Below are 18,111 nucleotides of genomic sequence, written 5' to 3' on the forward strand. Positions count from 1 at the left end.
GCTCTCTTGTATCTGATGGGATAAGGAATACTTGATTCCTACCTGTTTACTCAATGATTACATAATTGGTTACTCTGCTCTTTTGCACAATTTATAATAGTATTTCTCAAATTTATAAACCACAATGACTACAGGAATTGCAATAAAATGTGTTGAGAAATAATTATAATACAAATAAATAATTATTAGATAGTTTTTCGTGTTTCTTTTTTATTGGTTCTTATGTGTTATATTCACTTTATATTTTTTCTCAGTTAGAAGCACTTTATTGTTCTATTTTTTTCTTTGAATTTTGTTATTTTAAAAGGAACCAACTTGGATCTATAATTCTGTTTTTTTTTTCTTCTGTTCCTAGAAAACAAATTATGCTTTATTTTGTGTGTGATGAAATAAACAATAATTGAACCTTGGATGCTAAATCTTGTTTAAAGAACTTTATTTTGTCTTCAAAGTGATGGGCCTATACCTGAGAAATTATGTATTACAAAGTATATTTATGAATGTAAGCAAGCAATATTTCCTATAAAGAAATGTCGCAACTTCTGTAGCTTATTCAATTTGTGTATACAGCTACTTCCAAATTTATCCTATGTGTAAATTTTGTTATCATATTTAAGTTAGCCCTATGCTTATTTATTGTTAAGGATAGGCCTAATTTTTTACTGCAATATGTATAATACTGTATATGAATTAAAGATTATTTAAAAAAATGAAATTGATGTTAAAATAATAAAATGATCAAACAAATATGGAATTATCAAAGGGTGGGTCATCTAAGATTTTTGCTGCGACTGGGCCCCACTTTGTCTGGGTTAAATGCATTGCATTACAATTATTTATTGTAAATGTTCACATGTCAATCAGACTGAATACATATTCATTATAAAAATGTATGACAATATCAGTTTTATTATAGTCTTAAAATATATGTCATTCCGATTTAGTGTACAATTGGAAATTTGAAGCTAGATATAAATTGTGGATTTGATTTATGTTTAATTTTAATTTTCACAGGTCGTGCATACATGTCCATCTAGTCAGAAATACAACAAGGTCCTTGATTTACTAGACACGGCTCATGCTCAACCAGCCGACACAAGGATTGTGATCTTCACACGGTACAAGGAAGATGCGCTTAATCTTCACCACGTAAGATTGTTTAGAATGCTTGGGTGATTAGAAGGTGTTATTTTGAGTGACATCCTCCAGATTGGTAGTTAAGCTGTTGGCTCTGTACATGTATTGCATGGTTTGATCTAATAAATACACTTTTTTTTTAAAACTCCACTCATAACATGGCTTATGGAGAGGAGTTGTATTGTGTCATGAGAATGAATTCAGGAATCCTACAGGATTTCAACCCAGGACTCTGGGATTGGCAGGCGAGCATCTTCACCACCAAGATATTTAAGTACACTTTTATGAAAATTAAAGTATTCTCAACATCCCATGTACTCATTGCTATTCTTTACCAGCTATGTTTGTGTAAATATTTATACAGTTATTTCACTGAGGAGTGTGCAGCTCTCTCTTGGTGGTAAGGTGGAAAAGTGCTTGCATTCTTATACCAAGGTCATTAGTGCAATCCTTTCAGAAACATCAGGATTTTTCTTACAAACAAATATAAACATGCTCCCCAATCCTCCTACCAAGAGTATAGTGCAGTGAGGTCACACATTTTCAGCTTAGGTGGAGGGATAACAAACCTATATCATTAGAAGGTGAAAAAAAAGATGTATCTTTAATTCTACAGTTGCTCTTAAGCTCCAGTCATTATGCAATGGTTGTTCACGATGCCATGAGTTTAGATGATGTGGAGAAAGTATGCCACGAATGGAGGATCAGCCATCAAAAAGATTCAACGCCTGTATTAGGTGAGATTAGAAAAGCAAAGCGAAATGAAGCCTTATTTCAATTTGGAAGTTTATGCTGGAAACCCAGGGAAGCAGTAGTAGTATAGCACCATCCCTGGTGAAAATTCAGCAGCACCTCAGGAGGCTTTCTCTAATGTTCACATGAACAAACACCTTATTTTTAAGAACAGTGCCCTTGGGAGCCTTTAGTGCATTCAGAATTTGCCTTCAATTACTCTGCAGTATTTAAAAAAATTTTATGCAAAATTCCTTCTTCAGGTCAGTATTTTTCCAACAGTGCCCTCAAAACTGTACACTATTTGCTTAATAGTATTTAATACATATTGACTTTTGCCCTTTCTTCTCCCACTTCATAGTATTCACAGATGATGTCGAGTTCACACTCACAAATGCCACCTGGGTAATTCATTTTGACTTTCCTACCTCAAAGGGTACGTTTGGTCAACGTCTTTGGTCCTGTAGGGATAGCTATGTCAACCAACTGCAACAGGTCAGTATCCATATCATGATGTTCACTTTTTTCCTTAAGCCAGACACATTATCAACATTTGTTTTACTGAACGAGCATAAATTTTATCTGGTTGGAGGGGTATGAATATAAAAAATATTTGTAGGTGTTGAAATAACTTCATATTTGAGGCATGTTGTGGCAAGATGGTTAAGTTGTCGCACAGTCCAGTATTGAGTAAATGAGCTATAAAATATGGGAGCTCGAAAAATTCCCTAAAAATCCAAATTTGTTTTTTACTATAGATCACCAGTTTAATGTGTCATTAATCATGTCCCAAAGTATTAGTTCTAGAAGTGGTTAACAAATTGTTTAACGTTATTTTTCATAGTTCATTCTATTAAACAATATATGCAAATAATATTTGAAAGGCAATTACTGAAAATCATGTTTATCTTGACTCTAAGAGTACTGTACTTTCACTTTCCAATAACTTAGGCTTGAAATGTCCAATTTAAATGAATGACCCCTCGTTTTAAAGATCACATTCTCAGGTATCGGAAAATACCAATAACTTGAACTTCAATTTTTGCTACAACTTAGCCATTTTGCCACAACATGACTCATTTAAGAATACTCTCCAGAGATAAAGAAAACTATCCAGAAATAAAACTACAAATAAGCCCCAATAGATGCACAGATTAAAGATAAAATTTACAGATCTTGAAAGAAAATACAGTTTTCTTAGATTCTATTTATAAAATATATAATATATGAAAGTTATTATTTATGCATCATTTCATTATCAAGCAAATTCTATTTTTTTTTTGGCATTTAAATTTTAAATTTAAAACCTACTTAAAACTGTCAACCTTAGCATTAAAAACAGTCAGTGTTTTTCTCCCAGTTTTCTGCTATAACCAGATGATATGTCTATAAATTACTATGATGAGTAATGCATTTTATATTGTTTTTTTGACTAGAGCTCCAAAAAATGTCAAAGTCTTTCTCATATGTTGATTGGCTCAGACGACTACGAGCATGTTTCTGGGTTTGCTCAGTTTCTGAAACAAAGCCGGCAAAAACTTCCACCCAAGTTGAATGTGGAGAAAGCAAAGCAGGTAGGAGGCTGCTTTGATATTCATCATCAAAATAGAAATCATGAAACTTTATTTGGATGCTTACTTAAAAAATTGCTGAGTAATTTAATAAAACATATTGAGAATATTATATTATTATTTATTATAATTATCATCATTATCCATACCGTCATCATCATCACCTTCATCACTATCATTGCCGCCATTACATCATCATAATCATCATCGTCATCAATATTTTTTGTATTATCTTCATCTTTTCATTTCATAAATATCTTTTTGATCATCTTTGTGATCATTATCATAATTATTATCATCATCATCATGAATACAAAACTTAGCTGTTTGGCATATCACTGGCATTGGGCCTATAACAAATTAATAAAAATTTAAAATGGAAAATCAAACATCATAATTTTGATTATTTGATGTAAATCACTATTATAATCACTTTTACAGTGATGACAATGATAGTAATGAGAATAACAACCAGGCCATTCTTCACCTAGTTAACCCCTCCTCTTAATTTAATTCTTTTTTGTATTATGTAGGACAAAGAAGAAAGAAAGAAGACAGAGAAGTTATGTAACAAACTGAAGGCACTTGGAAAGTGCAGGTTAGATTGTTAACAGTTGAGAGCGCAAGCTTAGCTTAGTTTACTCAACTTGGACAGATCCATAGATGTCCAAAAGGGGAGGCCGAAAATGTGGGGCCGATCGAGACAACACTACCCTAGGGGGTCCGGAGACATGCCCTCACGAAATTTTGTTTTCTAGACGCCCAAAGATAACCTCTAAGTCGTTTTGGGCGATCAATTTTTTTTTTCTTTTACTTTCCAAAACCGGGGGCCCTAAATCTTCCCCTGCAACCAGTGGTACTAACCGTTGTGCATTTCATTATTCAGTAGCAGATCCAGGAATTTGAAGTAGAGGGGCCTAGGGAGGGACTGTCACAGATAGAGCGTCCACCCACCACAGCCCCACCATGGTTGGAGCTGATGAAAGAGAAGTTATTGCTCTTTTAGACTTAAATTTTGTTATTATTATATACTTTTCTAAATTTTTTTATAATTTTTGAAAAAATTATTTTATGGGGGTGGGAGCGGGTCAGCTCACCCTTTCCCATTGAATCTGCCACTGTCATTGTTTTTCATATCAGCAGTTAAAATGTGACAAGTATCATGTCTGGTTTAAATAGCATCTCTTTCTATCTGTTTTAGTGATGAGCGTTGTCGTTTTCGACACCTACTATATGCCGAGTTGGACAATCCAATGGTGCTGAATGGTGATGTCACTCTACCAGTGTCTGGATATGTTAAGGTGATTATCATCACATTTATCACAGACCAAACAGATTGTATTTGGTCAGAGTTTGGTCTGAAGAAGGAGAGAATTGACTGATTAATACAAGTACAGAATGACACACAATTTATTTGATTAGATATGTCTGTCAAACAAAGTCTGATAAAACAAAAATCTGGTGTATATCTTGCTTAATAAATAGATAAATAATATCTGAAAGACTCATGGACAATTTTCAATTTCTTTATCTATATTCTTTTGTGATTACCAATGTACATATACCTTGGAAACAACTGGACATACCTTTAAAAAGAAAATAATTTTGTCAATTCAAATAACTTGGCCAGGTGAACCCTAAATGTCTCCCAACTGAATTGTGCTAAATAGTGACATAATGGTTAACACCATGTTATTGTTCTGGTTTTGTTTATGACTACTGTACATACAGTGTATTGTTAATAATTGTTTTTCCAATTTTTCTCTAGGTCCTTATAACTTATATAGTGGACGCAACACATTACTTTGCTAGGGTGTTGAGCAGCCAACCAGATCTTTCAAGTGCTGAAATGCCAGTGGAATCAGGAGCTGTCAAACTCAGCTCGGACCTGCAAAGCTGGTTTGGAAATCCACTCCATCGGGTGAAACACTTGGATGCAAAACGTCTGGATATGTGCGTTATAGAGGACAGTAGGCATACGTTTCACAGAGTGCGGGTTGAAATGTTGTTTGCTTCGCACGATAATACACAGAATGCTACGGTACGTTTCATTTTGATTACACTTAGTAATGGTTCTAAAATGCCATGTGCTCATGTATCCAATACTAGATAAAACAATTTACAATAAAAAAAAAATTAATATTAAAATTTATATAAATTGCGGTTATATACTTTTAATCTTAACAGGTTCAGTTGGTTGACAATGGAAGATTTGAGGTCGTTGCTACTGACAACCTGCTAGGCCTTCCCGCCCATCTCTACCACATTCCATTTCAAGTAAGGCCAAATGCAACAATTCAATAAAATGTTTAAAACATTTCAACAATTACATCCTACTAGAGCAAAACTAATGGATGTAAGAATGTTAATGAATCAATTATACAGGCTTATGTGTTTCTTGTTTTGATATGATGATACTACTAGTGTTATTTTTGGTATTGCAATCAAATAGGTTGTGGAAGTTTTCCTGTGTCACCTAAGACCTAAAGACCAAGACACCGATTGGACAAACCAGGTATGTAACATAGTTACTGGGATCTTGGTGGGTTGATTGGCCGAGCAGTAAAGAAGGGTTCGCGCAACTTATTGCCATATCTATTTTATAATTATAAATATTAAAATCAGTAAAAACCATAGTGTCCAAATATTGTGTTATTTTGTAGCATGGTATGTACAGTATTAGGTTAAGTTTTAAATATGGAATATACTGAAATATATAAATGTTTTATTATTTGTTTTATTCTCATTTGTGTATTTTAGGCTTCAGCTTTTGTGCACAATCTCACTTATCACAAGGAACTTTGTGGGAGAGTCCTTCTAAGGTAATATGCAATAATTTAATTTTTAATTAATGGTTGATTAGAATTGTTATCTGTATCATTTCAACTTTGATTTGTTGGTTGGAATGTTTGCCTTCAAAGATTTTGAGACCAGGATTTTCCCTAATCTTGCCATAGAGTTTTGACACAGTGTCATAGTTTATACTTTAAAGATTAAAACATTTTGCATATTGGAGACAGTAGTTTATTCCTTTAATTCCAAATGAAAAAAAAAATTACTAGTTTCTCATCTCCTCGTACATCTCCCGCGACTTACGGGGGACCTGCGAAAATGAGAATGTGTGTTTGTTTGCAGGGTAGTTTATGCTGATTGCCTTTAGCTGAACTGTTCAATTATTTTTTTTAGGGGTGTTCTCATTTTATGCAATTTTTTATGTTTATCCAGATAAGTATTTTACTCATGGACTAAAAAAATCTCTACTGATTTGTGAAAATGAATTATTTCTAGCCTTGGAAACACACTTTGGTTGGATCCCCTTGTAGAGAGGGTACAGCTCAGCACTATCAAAACAGTTGTCAACGAACACAATGTCAGACTTGAGCTGTTGAGGGCAGGCTTTGCTGATCATAATCCTGAGGTTTGTGATAATTTGTAATATTGTTTTACTGTTCCTTACAACACTTTCATATTTTAAGTTTTTTATTTGTTCCTGAATGTAAAAATTGAGGCAGTGACCAAAAAATGAAAATTTACTTTTTAATTTATTCTTATTCTCTACATTGTAAGCTTTAAAATGATGTGTCATTTACTGTAATCGACTTACTAGTACAAGTTATGAGTAAAAGTATTATGTCTTTTCTGTACTTGAGTATACAATACTGCTAAATTCTTATGCTAATTAATCAGTTAAACAAATAGCGACAGTGTCCTTGGTATTGGAATGGCAATGTTCATCTAACCAACTAGTTTTTTTTTGTTTGTTTCTCTTCAGCATATGAAATTACTCAAGGATTGCTGTCAAGGAAGAATAGATATATACTACCCTCCAAGTGACAAAGAAGAAAAGTATAAATGTTATTTATTGTCAGATAATGATTATCTTTATCATCTACATTCTTGTCTTCATAATCATCCTCAACATAATCATAATCACAATCCTCATTATGTTTGTCATTCTTAATATCATCATTATCACGATCATGATCAATGTCTTAACACATATTATTATTATTATTATTATTATTATTATTATTATTATTATTATTATCAGTAACATTTTCATCAACATTATGTTCATCATCATTATTATCATTGTCATCATCATCTTCATCATCACCCCCCTACCCATCCAACCTAATCATTAACAATATTGTCACTATACACTACACTAGTGAGCTGTGGCAATAACAATGGCGTTGAAATATTATTTTCGTTGGGGTCCTTACATTAAATCAGAATACAAAACACAGAAATAATAGATGAAAAAAACGGCAATGACAAACAAAAAGAAGTAAAAATGGACAAAAATAAACATTGCAATGAAGTGAAAAAATTCAGTTTAAAGTTTAAAAAGTTTTACAAGTTTAATATTTAAAAGTTTAAAAATTAGAAAAATTTGACAATTTAAAAATTTGAAAGATTTAAAAAAAAATGATAAAAGTTTACAAGTTTTAAAAAATATTGTTATTTTGAGGGACGTGAGCACAGTATCAACGAAAGCAATGCAACTATCAGAGAAATATGTCACTGAAGTGTACCTGTCTGCCATCGATACACCTGACCTGATCTATGTCCAGCGCCTGGACAAGTACAAAAGGTTAGTCATTTGTAAAAAACACATCTAGTTGAGTGAAATTTATAATTTTGAAATTGACGTTCTTCTTATGCATGTAATCAACAAAGACTTGTAATATTTCTGAAATACTAATATTGCTTCAATGGAGAGGTCTACATTCTGCATATTGTTATGTTACATTTGCCAGTGTTGTAGAAGACTGTGGCCTAGTTCACAGTTAAGACTTATGCCATACCCAATTCACTTCGTTTGAGATATTTTGAAATTTTATAAAATCTGGGTGGATTGCTATAAAAATGTCTTAGCTGGTAGTCGTAACTCCTCAAATAGAACCATTTTTATCACTTAGATGGTCTTACTGAAGTCACTCTGCTAAGACCATTGCTATAAAATGGTCTTCACTTAGACTGCTTTGATTATTGAAATGCAAACAAGTACTCCCTGGTAACATAAAATTGAGTGTGCATTTACATACTTCACGCTTGCTCGACACATGCACATGAATCAAAATGAACATAAATAAGCGTAGACCCTTTTTTACAGACGCTGAGGTGCGATATCTTCTTTGTTCGATTCTCGGGTTTTGATGATTTTTGATGGCCTATGTCTAGTGCCTGTAACGCCATGATAAAAATGATTTAAGACTGTTTTAAGCCTCTGCAAGCAGGCTTTTAAGATTTAGATGCCTAACTGGTTAGACTGCGGTAAAAGCAATGGTCTATAATCATAGACCAGTAGTGACGTCACGATTATAGCCAGCTACGCGTTAAGACTGTCTAAAGATCGCTTATAGCAATCCACCCCTGCACTCGCTTTGGTTGTTTCAAACCAGGTTGCTTACCAGGGTTGGCCCACACAATGTGACCTTCACCCAATGTAGCATGTTCTCCATGTTATTTAGTAGGTTGTCATGGCAATATGCACTGATTAGTATGTACAACATTAATGGAATATGTTCATAGGAAACTTGAATATTTCTTTTATAAATGCTTGGCCTAATCACCAGAGTAAATATGTGATGCATATAATAGGCCTTAACAACGCAGTTTATAAAACAGACATATTAAAATTATTATTGTAATGTTTATTTTCAGACTGGAGGTATTAATGAAAGAAATTAATGATAGAATGGAAAAAGAAGCAAAGAATGTGGCCCCGATGGGAAGGGTTGCTTCAGTAGATGGTGCTGGGGATTGTGCAGGGGACAGCTTATCAACAAAGGAAGAAGAAGCTATGAAGAAAGGCTCAACATCAGACGACAGTCTTCGAAAACCAGGGTCATACTGCATTGCTAAGTTTCCATTGGATGGAATGTTAGTATACCCATATACTGTATGTCATTTTCTCATCCATACAAATTTGCTTATTGTACTTTTGACACTAAACAATTTTTTCTTTTCATTCCACTCTTATTTTTTCTTTTAATATTTTAAAGCTTGAATGTTTTTTAATGTAGGTGGTATAGAGGACAAATTGTTGAAAAACTAAACTCAGAGGAAACAATTTACACGGTTTTCTTCCTGGATTATGGAGATCAGGAAGACATTACAGAGAGCGACATCCATTCAGTTTGGGACGATGTTTTACAGGTACAAGAACTCACTAACAATCACTAGCCTCTCAGACTAAATGTTTGTTCAAATATTGATAGTGATGCTAGTTTCAAACATATCTGTTGAAACAAATTGTATGACTTTCTATTATTGTCATAAAAGTTCTACTTCATCGGAGTCTGATTAAGACAAATACTCAATTTTATTGTTGTTGTAATTGCTTTTGTTGTTGTTGTTGTTGTTGTTGTTGTTGTTGTTGTTGTTGCTGCTGCTGCTGTTGTTGCTTATGTTATTGTTGTTGCCTCTGTTGTCGTTATTTTTACTTCTGATGTTGCTGCTGCTGCTGTTATTGTTGCTGCTGCTGTTGTTTTTGTTGCTGTTGCATCTGTTGTTGCTGTCGTCATTGCTGTTGTTTGCCATTGCTGCTTCCACAGTTATTGTTGTTGCAGCTGTTGTTGGTGCTGTTGTTATTGTTGCTGCTGCTGCTGTTAATGCTGCATCTGTTGTTGTTGTTGCTGCTGCTGTTGTTGTTTGTTGCTACTGTTGTTGCTGCTGCTGTTTTTATTGTTGTTGCTGCTGTTGATGTTTTTTGCTACTGTTGTTGCTGCTGCTGTTGTTATTGTTGTTGCTACTGTTGTTGTTGCTGCTGCTTTTATTGTTGTTGCTGCTGTTGTTGTTTGTTGCTACTGTTGTTGCTGCTGCTGTTGTTATTGTTGTTGCTGCTGTTGTTGTTTGTTGCTACTGTTGTTGCTGCTGCTGTTGTTATTGTTGTTGCTGCTGTTGTTGTTTATTGCTACTTTTGTAGCTGCTGCTGTTGTTATTGTTGTTACTGCTGTTGTTGTTTGTTGCTATTGTTGTTGCTGCTGCTGTTGTTATTAATGTTACTGCTGTTGTTTTTTTGTTGCTGCTGCTATTAATGGTACGGTAATGGTGTGCTAATTATATATTCTTTTTTAATGTCAGCTTCCATTCCAAGCGATAGAATGCAGACTCACTGGGGTATTACCAACAGAAGGTGTCTGGAACCAGGATGTTGGCAATGTATTATGGGATATATGCAATGAAAATGAATGCAAACGAGTGCTGGATGCAAAGGTGAGTTTATACTTTGTTACCAGGTTATGTAAGGAAGTTTTTACCCAAAATATATAACTTGTTATAGTATTTATAATATCATAAAAGTATTTGGAAAAATTATGCACCATAGAAACAATAGTCACTATGTAAGATTATATAAAATTTAAAGGTTATTCATTTATGCGCAAAACAATGGAGCAGATGTAATTGGAAAAACAAAAAAAGAACTCCAAGCCACCACCCAAACCGCAGTATGCTGTCGTCCCTGAGCATATAAGTGTATTAGATTTTGTAAAAGATATTTTAAGGACTGCATGAAGCCATTGGATATCAGAAATTCCCAATAGAAAATATAATGTATTGTTTTGTGTATGTTTGTTTTTCTCATTATTAAGAGGCTAAACATTTGGGTTGGAGATTTTTGAGGAAAAAATGTATCTAACACTACAGATTGGAAAGTATTGAGAGAGACTGAAAAAGAGTTTCTTTTTCTACTTACCAAGTTTGATATGTGAACTAGTTTTAGTTTTTTGTTTGTTTTACCTTTCTCTGGAATCAACAAACATTGTGAGTGCTGTCATTCTGTAGGTGCAGCAACATCAAATAGGTGTATTACTACTGACAAAATATTTTGGTAGATGAAAAATTGATCATAGTTGGGCGACGTTGTAACAAATAATTAATTATCCATAATTGAAATTCCTGTAGGTCATATCTAAAGATTCCTCTAAAGTGAATGGTGTTGAACGCTATGAAGTTGAGCTAAGCTTTAATGCTGCCACTCCGAGTAGCTTAAGCTGCACCAGCAGTGACCTGTCAGTGACCCTCGTCCTTCAAGGGTTTGCCTTGCCATCCGACACAACCTTGCAGGTACGTTATTCCACCATCTTCTCAGCATACTTATTTCATTCTAATATTTAAAATTAAATTTTTTGTGGTTGTCTTTTGGGGAAACTGCATTTCAACTGCTGCTACTCCATAGGGCACAGGTAAATTTTCTGAATTACTTTACAAAGTAAGTTACTGTACAGTACTTTAACAACAAAAGCTCATCTTTTCTCATAGTCGGTTTCTGTTATTTATTCTTCTTAATAATAATCTCCAAGTAAACATACTTTACATGTATTTGTCATTGTTCAATACATGGTGTTGGCTCAAAATCAGATGTGTGTGCATTTAATCTTTCTATTTTCGTATTTATTAACATTTTGTAGTATATGTTTCCTACCTCTGAAGAATCTGACTCTGTACCTGCTCTCTGCAAGATGTATTTTCAAATAAAAGTAAGACCTGTTATTTATATCATGTATTTACATTATAAATCTAGCATACATTTCTTGTGAAATGTAGTGAATACTTTGGATTTAGTTAAAGATTGCTAGTACTTGTTTTATTATTTTAAATATAACTCAATTAACATTCCTATGTGCCTATTTAAATACTATTTAATTTTATGTATTAATTTGTTTAATAATTATGTATTGATAAACTTAGTTGCTAATCCATGTCTGTATATTAATATCAATGTATTTGTGTTCAGGATGAAAATGAAAGACTCTATTTGGCTAGAAATCTTTTGGATATTACCTCAAACATTGCAAAAATGTGAGTAGAATATTGGAGTATGTGTGTTGGTGTGCAGGGTATATGTATCGATGTGCTGGGTTATTGTGTGTTGGTGCGCAGGGGTATGTGTGTGGGTCAGCAGGCTTATGTGTGTTGGTGAGCTGGGTTATGTGTGTTGGTGAGCTGGGTTATGTGTGTTGGTGAACTGGGTTATGTGTGTTGGTGAGCTGGGTTATGTTTGTTGATAAGCAGGAGTATGTGTGTTGGTGAGCTGGGTTATGTGTGTTGGTGAGCTGGGTTATGTGTGTTGGTGAGCTGGGTTATGTGTGTTGGTGAGCTGGGTTATGTGTGTTGGTGAGCTGGGTTATGTGTGTTGGTGAGCTGGGTCATGTGTGTTAGTGAGCGGGGTTATGTGTTTTGTTTTGCAGTGTTATATGTGTTGTGAAGCAATGTGTGTTGGTGTGCAGGGTTATGTGTGTTGGTGTGCAGGGTTATGTGTGTTGGTGAGCTGGGTTATGTGTGTTGGCTGTCTCTTATACACATCTAGATGTGTATAAGAGACAGACCCAATTCACTTCGTTTGAGATATTTTGAAATTTTATAAAATCGGGGTCTCTTGAATCCTCCACTAATCAGCAGTAGTTAATGACTTTTGTTAACACATTTAGTTTTGTTACTGCACACACAGTGATACCCATCAGCGCTGACTTCCATGAGATAATAAATAATAAGATATTACAAACATGCAAATATTATGAATTTGTGGGTGATTGGTTATTTCTGGGAGATTCTTGCTTGCTTGCAAGAGTGCGGAAGGTCTTTGCAATTGCCGGGAGACTTGGGACCCCTGGGTTTGTGTTTTAGATGTAAATTAGTCCCTCATAAGCACACCTCAGGCATAAGTCCACACCTCGCATATAAGCCCGTTCCCTAGTATATATGGCCCGTACAAATATTCTCAGAAAAAAACATCAAATATTGGTTTGAATTAGGCATACAGTGATCTTTAATTGAAAAGGGGACTCGGGGATAAGCCCACCCCCAAGAGGAACTACTTTGTGCTTCAGCATGCATTGCATATGCAGGTGTTTAAAGTATATTAATATGGCTTTCTTGAAAGGTGTTTGTATGATTTATTCTTTATAGTGGTGAGACCTTTGAACCCCATGATGTACGTGCACTCTGCTATGTTTGCTCAGTAGCTACTGACCCCAGTGAGAAGCAGTTGTTCATTGAAGCCATTATCAAGGCCTCTTATAACAGTTTCAGGTAATTCATTTAAATTGGTTTATTGATTTTAAAGAGTTTTTCACACCTACACTTGTCTAATACAGGATGAAATCTAACATGAATTTACCTCTTTTTTATTATACCCTCAAGATTAATTCCATTCGTAACATGATATTTTTATAAGCCTAATGAATGTTCCTTATTCTCTATATTCTTAAGCCTGTCCTACAAATAATGAATGATTATGAGTGCAATGGAACGAGTAAAAAAGGAATCAAAATGAAACTAAATTGAAGAATGATGCAAATTACAAAAAATATGAATTAGTTTGCTATTAAAAGTATACCCAATGTCACATGTTATTAATTCCACCAATCAAAGAACAATGATTTGTTTAGGTGTGTCATAAAAAAGTGGGTGTTTTTTTTTGTTTGTCAGACAGATAATTTTTGATCAGTCTGATAGTGAATGTTTGAGTTATATTTGATCAAACAAGTCATGTCTTCCCATATATGAAGTCGGACAGTGCTCTAATTCATCAGATAAAGTTTGATCAAATACTATCTACTGACAGGTTTGCTTGTGTATGCTTATATTTACAAGTTTTTTTGAACATTTTTTTTTATTTTCAAGAAATTGCGATGAAATTAGCGAACATGGATGTTTACAGCAGGTGTGTGCGCTGTTGAGTCAGGTAAGCTTACTCCACCTAGTCTTTGAATCAGTTATTAATAATGACAGAGGCAGCAAGTGTGTGCTGTTAAATCAAGCAAGCTTACTCCATCTGGTCTTTACTTACTTTATACTAAAAGGGGCACAAGTTTATGTGCTGTTAAATCAAGCAAGATTACTCCCCATGATCTGTGAAAAATGTGTGTGCTGTTGACTCAACCAAGCTTACTTCACCAGGTCTTTGCATTATTATTATTAATACTGTACTAAAAGAGGCAGTATACTCCACCTATGCTAAAGTTTGTAGAATGTAATTAAGAGCAGTATTTTTTTATATTAAAAGTGCTTAAAATTGTTTGTTTTACAGTCAAGTGAAGATGATGTCATTGAACAAGTACTTTGGATTTTAAAGGTTGTCTCAATTACGAAGAGGTCAGTGTTCTAATTCACTATTGTTTAATTTTATTTCTTCATTATTTTTTAACCTAATAGTGGCACATTTTGACTGTCCCTCTAATATATACTTGTTGTATTAAAAGTGTCTCATATGCTTTAGTCTTTATTTTGTGGTAAAATTCTACTTCTCTCTTATCAGAACTATTGAGCTTCACAAGATTATGATAAGTGTGTGTAATATTTGCATGCCTACTGTTTTGTGCTGTCTCCAGAGGACAGCCTACTATCTATGGAAGGCCATGTAAAACATAACTTGTCTACACCCTGTAATTTGTTATTTGCTATAGTGTTAAAGCATTTATGTTATCTCATTTATAATTTTGTTTTAGAGTGCGAAACAGTTTGCAGACATTAGATGTTGTAGACTCCTTATGTCTCCTGTTGTCAGGCAACCATCAGAATCCTGTATTGATTAATTGCTGCATAATTCTCAAGAAGCTTATGTCATCACATCCAGAGTGAGTCGTTATTAGATACAATTATAACCTCCGTCAATACTATCAAAACTGTTGTATGCCCATATATAGTCATGATGTGACTATATATGGTCATGATGTGACTATATATGGTTATGATGTGATGTCATCATGACCATATTTAGGCATGTCACATGTTTTTGTCCAATCAAATTTGATAGTCTGGGCAGAGCTTTAGACAATGTTTGTGCATCACACAAAATATCATAAACCAGGTAATTTATCGGCATAAATTTTAGTTTTACATTTGTTAAGAAGATTATGAAATGCAAAATAGAGCACCTCAGAACCACTCAGCATAAAATATGTATTTCTTGAATGTATTCCTTTTTTAGTCCTGTTTTCTGTTGCTCCTTTCTAATTTATCTCTGTTGATTTCATTTCCTTTAATTATAATGTTTTGTCCCCAATGGTTAATCAGTCAGTCAATCAATCGATCGATCAAATCAATCAATCAATCAATCAATTAATCAATTAAGTTTTACAGACAAATTGGTTGTTGATTGATATTTCCTTTTTATACCTCAAGGAACCACGAAATGTTGAAGCAGGCAAGTGGAATTAAAATTCTATGTGATCTCCTGAAGAAGAAGAAGGACGATACGGAAATGAGCCAGGCTGTTCTAAGTTTACTCTCAGAACTAGCCAGCAATAGCAGGTAAAGGAAGAGTGAACAAATTAGAGGGGGTGTCAGTAGTGGAGCACCAAAGAGGTCTAGAATAATAAAAGTGTTTACAGATATATTGTTGTTCAATTTGACTAGTTAGTTTGATTTTAAAATGTAATGTAAAAAAAAATAATTGTATCCGAATAGAACTAAAAAATATTTTAAAATTTTTAAATTATTTTAAAGAAATGTGAATAGTAGTTAAATCTTATGAAAAAAATTAATTTTTCCTATGCTGTTTTTTTCAATAATTTAATTAGATATCGAGATGACATTCGGGAATTTGGCGGTCTTGAAATAATGTGTGAATTTCTTTGGAATGTGGAAGATGAAGAGGTATACTGTCTGATGTTTTGTTCTAAAAATAAAAATGGTCTCCTTTTATTTAAAGACCGCTCCAAATTAAAAACCCCTTTTGTGGTTAGTGGTCTTTGATAGGAGGGGGACCTGGTATCGTTTTATATAATTTTAATTATGAATTGTATGATCCTAATTTGTTTTTGTCTTATAATCGCTGATAATCTTAATTGATTTTTCATTATTTTCAGATACTTTCACTGTCGGCCCTGACATTAAAATTACTCGGCAACGCCAACCCAACTAATTTAACGGCAATGATTAACGAAGGGATGCTGGATAGCATTGAAAGGTACTGCATTTAAATCTTGTTCTACTCGCGCATTGTTACCTTCAACATACTAAAAATTCTGCATGTTTATAATGGTGATTAGCTTGGTGCACTAGCAGACAATTCCAATGGACGTACAGAGTTTTTAAACATGCATATGAGCCTTCAGCTAGGAGTACATTGCAGCATACTATCGCCAGTTGATCAATTTGCCCTTGCTCTTTGTAAACACTTGCTCAATACAGAGTGCCAATTTGCTGAGTTCTTAGTGGCAGTCTGAGGATGTCACTGTCGAAAACAAAATATGACACGGCCGATATCGACGCAGTGTGCCCAAGCCCTCCCGACCCTAAGGCTTCGCTCACATCAGACTCAATTGCAAGTTGAGCTGACTGTCCTGCCCTTGAATCTGGATTGGATTGGATTGAATTTCTTTGGTTTGATATAAACCAAGGGTAATCCACGAAAGTCCTTAGACTTTTTTCCAGTTCGTCTTTTCTGGAGGTGAATTGGGCATTACACCGAGAGACAATCCCTACTCTTTACCGAAGAGTGTACTGCATCCTTTAACGTGCACATGAGCTATTTTTGCACACGGGACCAACAGTTTAAACGTCTCATCCGAAAGACGGTGTGCCTTTTGAAACTTGCATTTCAGCCCACCAGCTGAAGCACAAGGAGACGCAATGATGGGAATTGAACAGCGGACCTAGATATCGCCACGGTTCAGCGCATACGCAGTGGTCACCACCAGTTCAGCCGACTGAGCTCTCTGCTCTGCCACTGGTCTTTGGTCTCATAGACACCACTTGATTATAATGGAATTATCTTCCTTATTCATACTGGCACCCCAAGCAATACTAATTTGTGTATATTCATATTTTCTTCTACAGTTTATTGTTGCAACCTACTTTCTCTGAAGTAACTACACACCTGTTATCCGAGTTGGACATTCAACTTCTTGAATTTAGCTTCACGAACAAAGCAAGAATTGATTTGGCTCAGAGAGCTAGTCTAGAAGGTGTAGATATAAAAGCTTTGGAGAATGAGGGTGGTGTTATGAAACAGGACACTAAACACACAGTAGCTACCATTCCAAAGGAAATGACACTGAAGTACCCTGGTTACCATGAAGTTATGTCACCACATTATGTAAACAATGACGATAATGATGTAGATTTATCTGGGTTGCCACCGTTAGAGGTCGCAGATGACATTAAACGGTACAATAACAATTTTTTTTTGCTTTTATTAATAAAACAAGAGCGATCGCTCACCGGTCCATGCATTCTTCCATATAAAGTTACAGGAGGAAGTTATTATATTGGGTTTTTTTGGGCCTAATAAGATAGAAATGTTTAACTAATTAGAATGTTTATTTGTACAAAAAAAAAATTATTATTTTGAATGTTCATTTGTACAAAATTAAAAATATCTTAAAATAAAAAATAAAAAATAAAATATCTTAAAAATAAAAAAAAGATGAATACCAAGACTGGATTCAAACTCACAATCTTTGGTTCTTTAGAACACATCCTTAACAAATCGCACCATCTGTTTGACGTGCCCTACTAGTGGTAATGGCAGTAATGTACAGTCCTTGCTGAAACCCCTGTTTTGTTTTGCAGGTGTAGGGGGAACCCTGGGTCTAACTTAAAAGAAAAGGGTGATGAACGTTTGTTGGAAATCACCTCTAGTTTATGTGTACAAAATTTCCTGCGTGTCCGTTCAGATCTGGCTACGCTAGACACTTTTGGTAACCAAGAATAT

The 18,111-nt window shown here is 34.4% G+C and overlaps 1 protein-coding gene across 2 annotated transcripts in view; it reads left to right on the forward strand.

Moving 5' to 3' along the window:
- Nucleotides 1–18,111, forward strand: part of LOC117109479 — a 35,993-nt gene that overhangs the window by 12,850 nt on the left and 5,032 nt on the right. For both annotated transcript variants that reach the window (XM_033251839.1, XM_033251840.1), the window contains exons 18-44: nt 1,015–1,149; nt 1,754–1,874; nt 2,231–2,364; nt 3,306–3,443; nt 3,974–4,038; nt 4,642–4,741; nt 5,209–5,481; nt 5,628–5,717; nt 5,893–5,955; nt 6,201–6,262; nt 6,729–6,858; nt 7,213–7,286; nt 7,915–8,037; nt 9,111–9,329; nt 9,473–9,605; nt 10,533–10,664; nt 11,355–11,516; nt 11,861–11,929; nt 12,187–12,251; nt 13,359–13,481; nt 14,076–14,136; nt 14,482–14,546; nt 14,900–15,028; nt 15,576–15,704; nt 15,974–16,049; nt 16,262–16,362; nt 17,235–17,564. In XM_033251839.1, coding sequence (XP_033107730.1) covers nt 1,015–1,149; nt 1,754–1,874; nt 2,231–2,364; nt 3,306–3,443; nt 3,974–4,038; nt 4,642–4,741; nt 5,209–5,481; nt 5,628–5,717; nt 5,893–5,955; nt 6,201–6,262; nt 6,729–6,858; nt 7,213–7,286; nt 7,915–8,037; nt 9,111–9,329; nt 9,473–9,605; nt 10,533–10,664; nt 11,355–11,516; nt 11,861–11,929; nt 12,187–12,251; nt 13,359–13,481; nt 14,076–14,136; nt 14,482–14,546; nt 14,900–15,028; nt 15,576–15,704; nt 15,974–16,049; nt 16,262–16,362; nt 17,235–17,564 — 3,302 coding nt within the window. The remainder of the gene's footprint in view (nt 1–1,014; nt 1,150–1,753; nt 1,875–2,230; nt 2,365–3,305; nt 3,444–3,973; nt 4,039–4,641; nt 4,742–5,208; nt 5,482–5,627; nt 5,718–5,892; nt 5,956–6,200; nt 6,263–6,728; nt 6,859–7,212; nt 7,287–7,914; nt 8,038–9,110; nt 9,330–9,472; nt 9,606–10,532; nt 10,665–11,354; nt 11,517–11,860; nt 11,930–12,186; nt 12,252–13,358; nt 13,482–14,075; nt 14,137–14,481; nt 14,547–14,899; nt 15,029–15,575; nt 15,705–15,973; nt 16,050–16,261; nt 16,363–17,234; nt 17,565–18,111) is intronic.

Source organism: Anneissia japonica, unplaced genomic scaffold (genome assembly GCF_011630105.1).
Source record: "Anneissia japonica isolate Jap-2015-1 unplaced genomic scaffold, ASM1163010v1 scaffold3867_len840240_cov202, whole genome shotgun sequence".
Lineage (NCBI taxonomy): Eukaryota > Metazoa > Echinodermata > Crinoidea > Comatulida > Comatulidae > Anneissia > Anneissia japonica.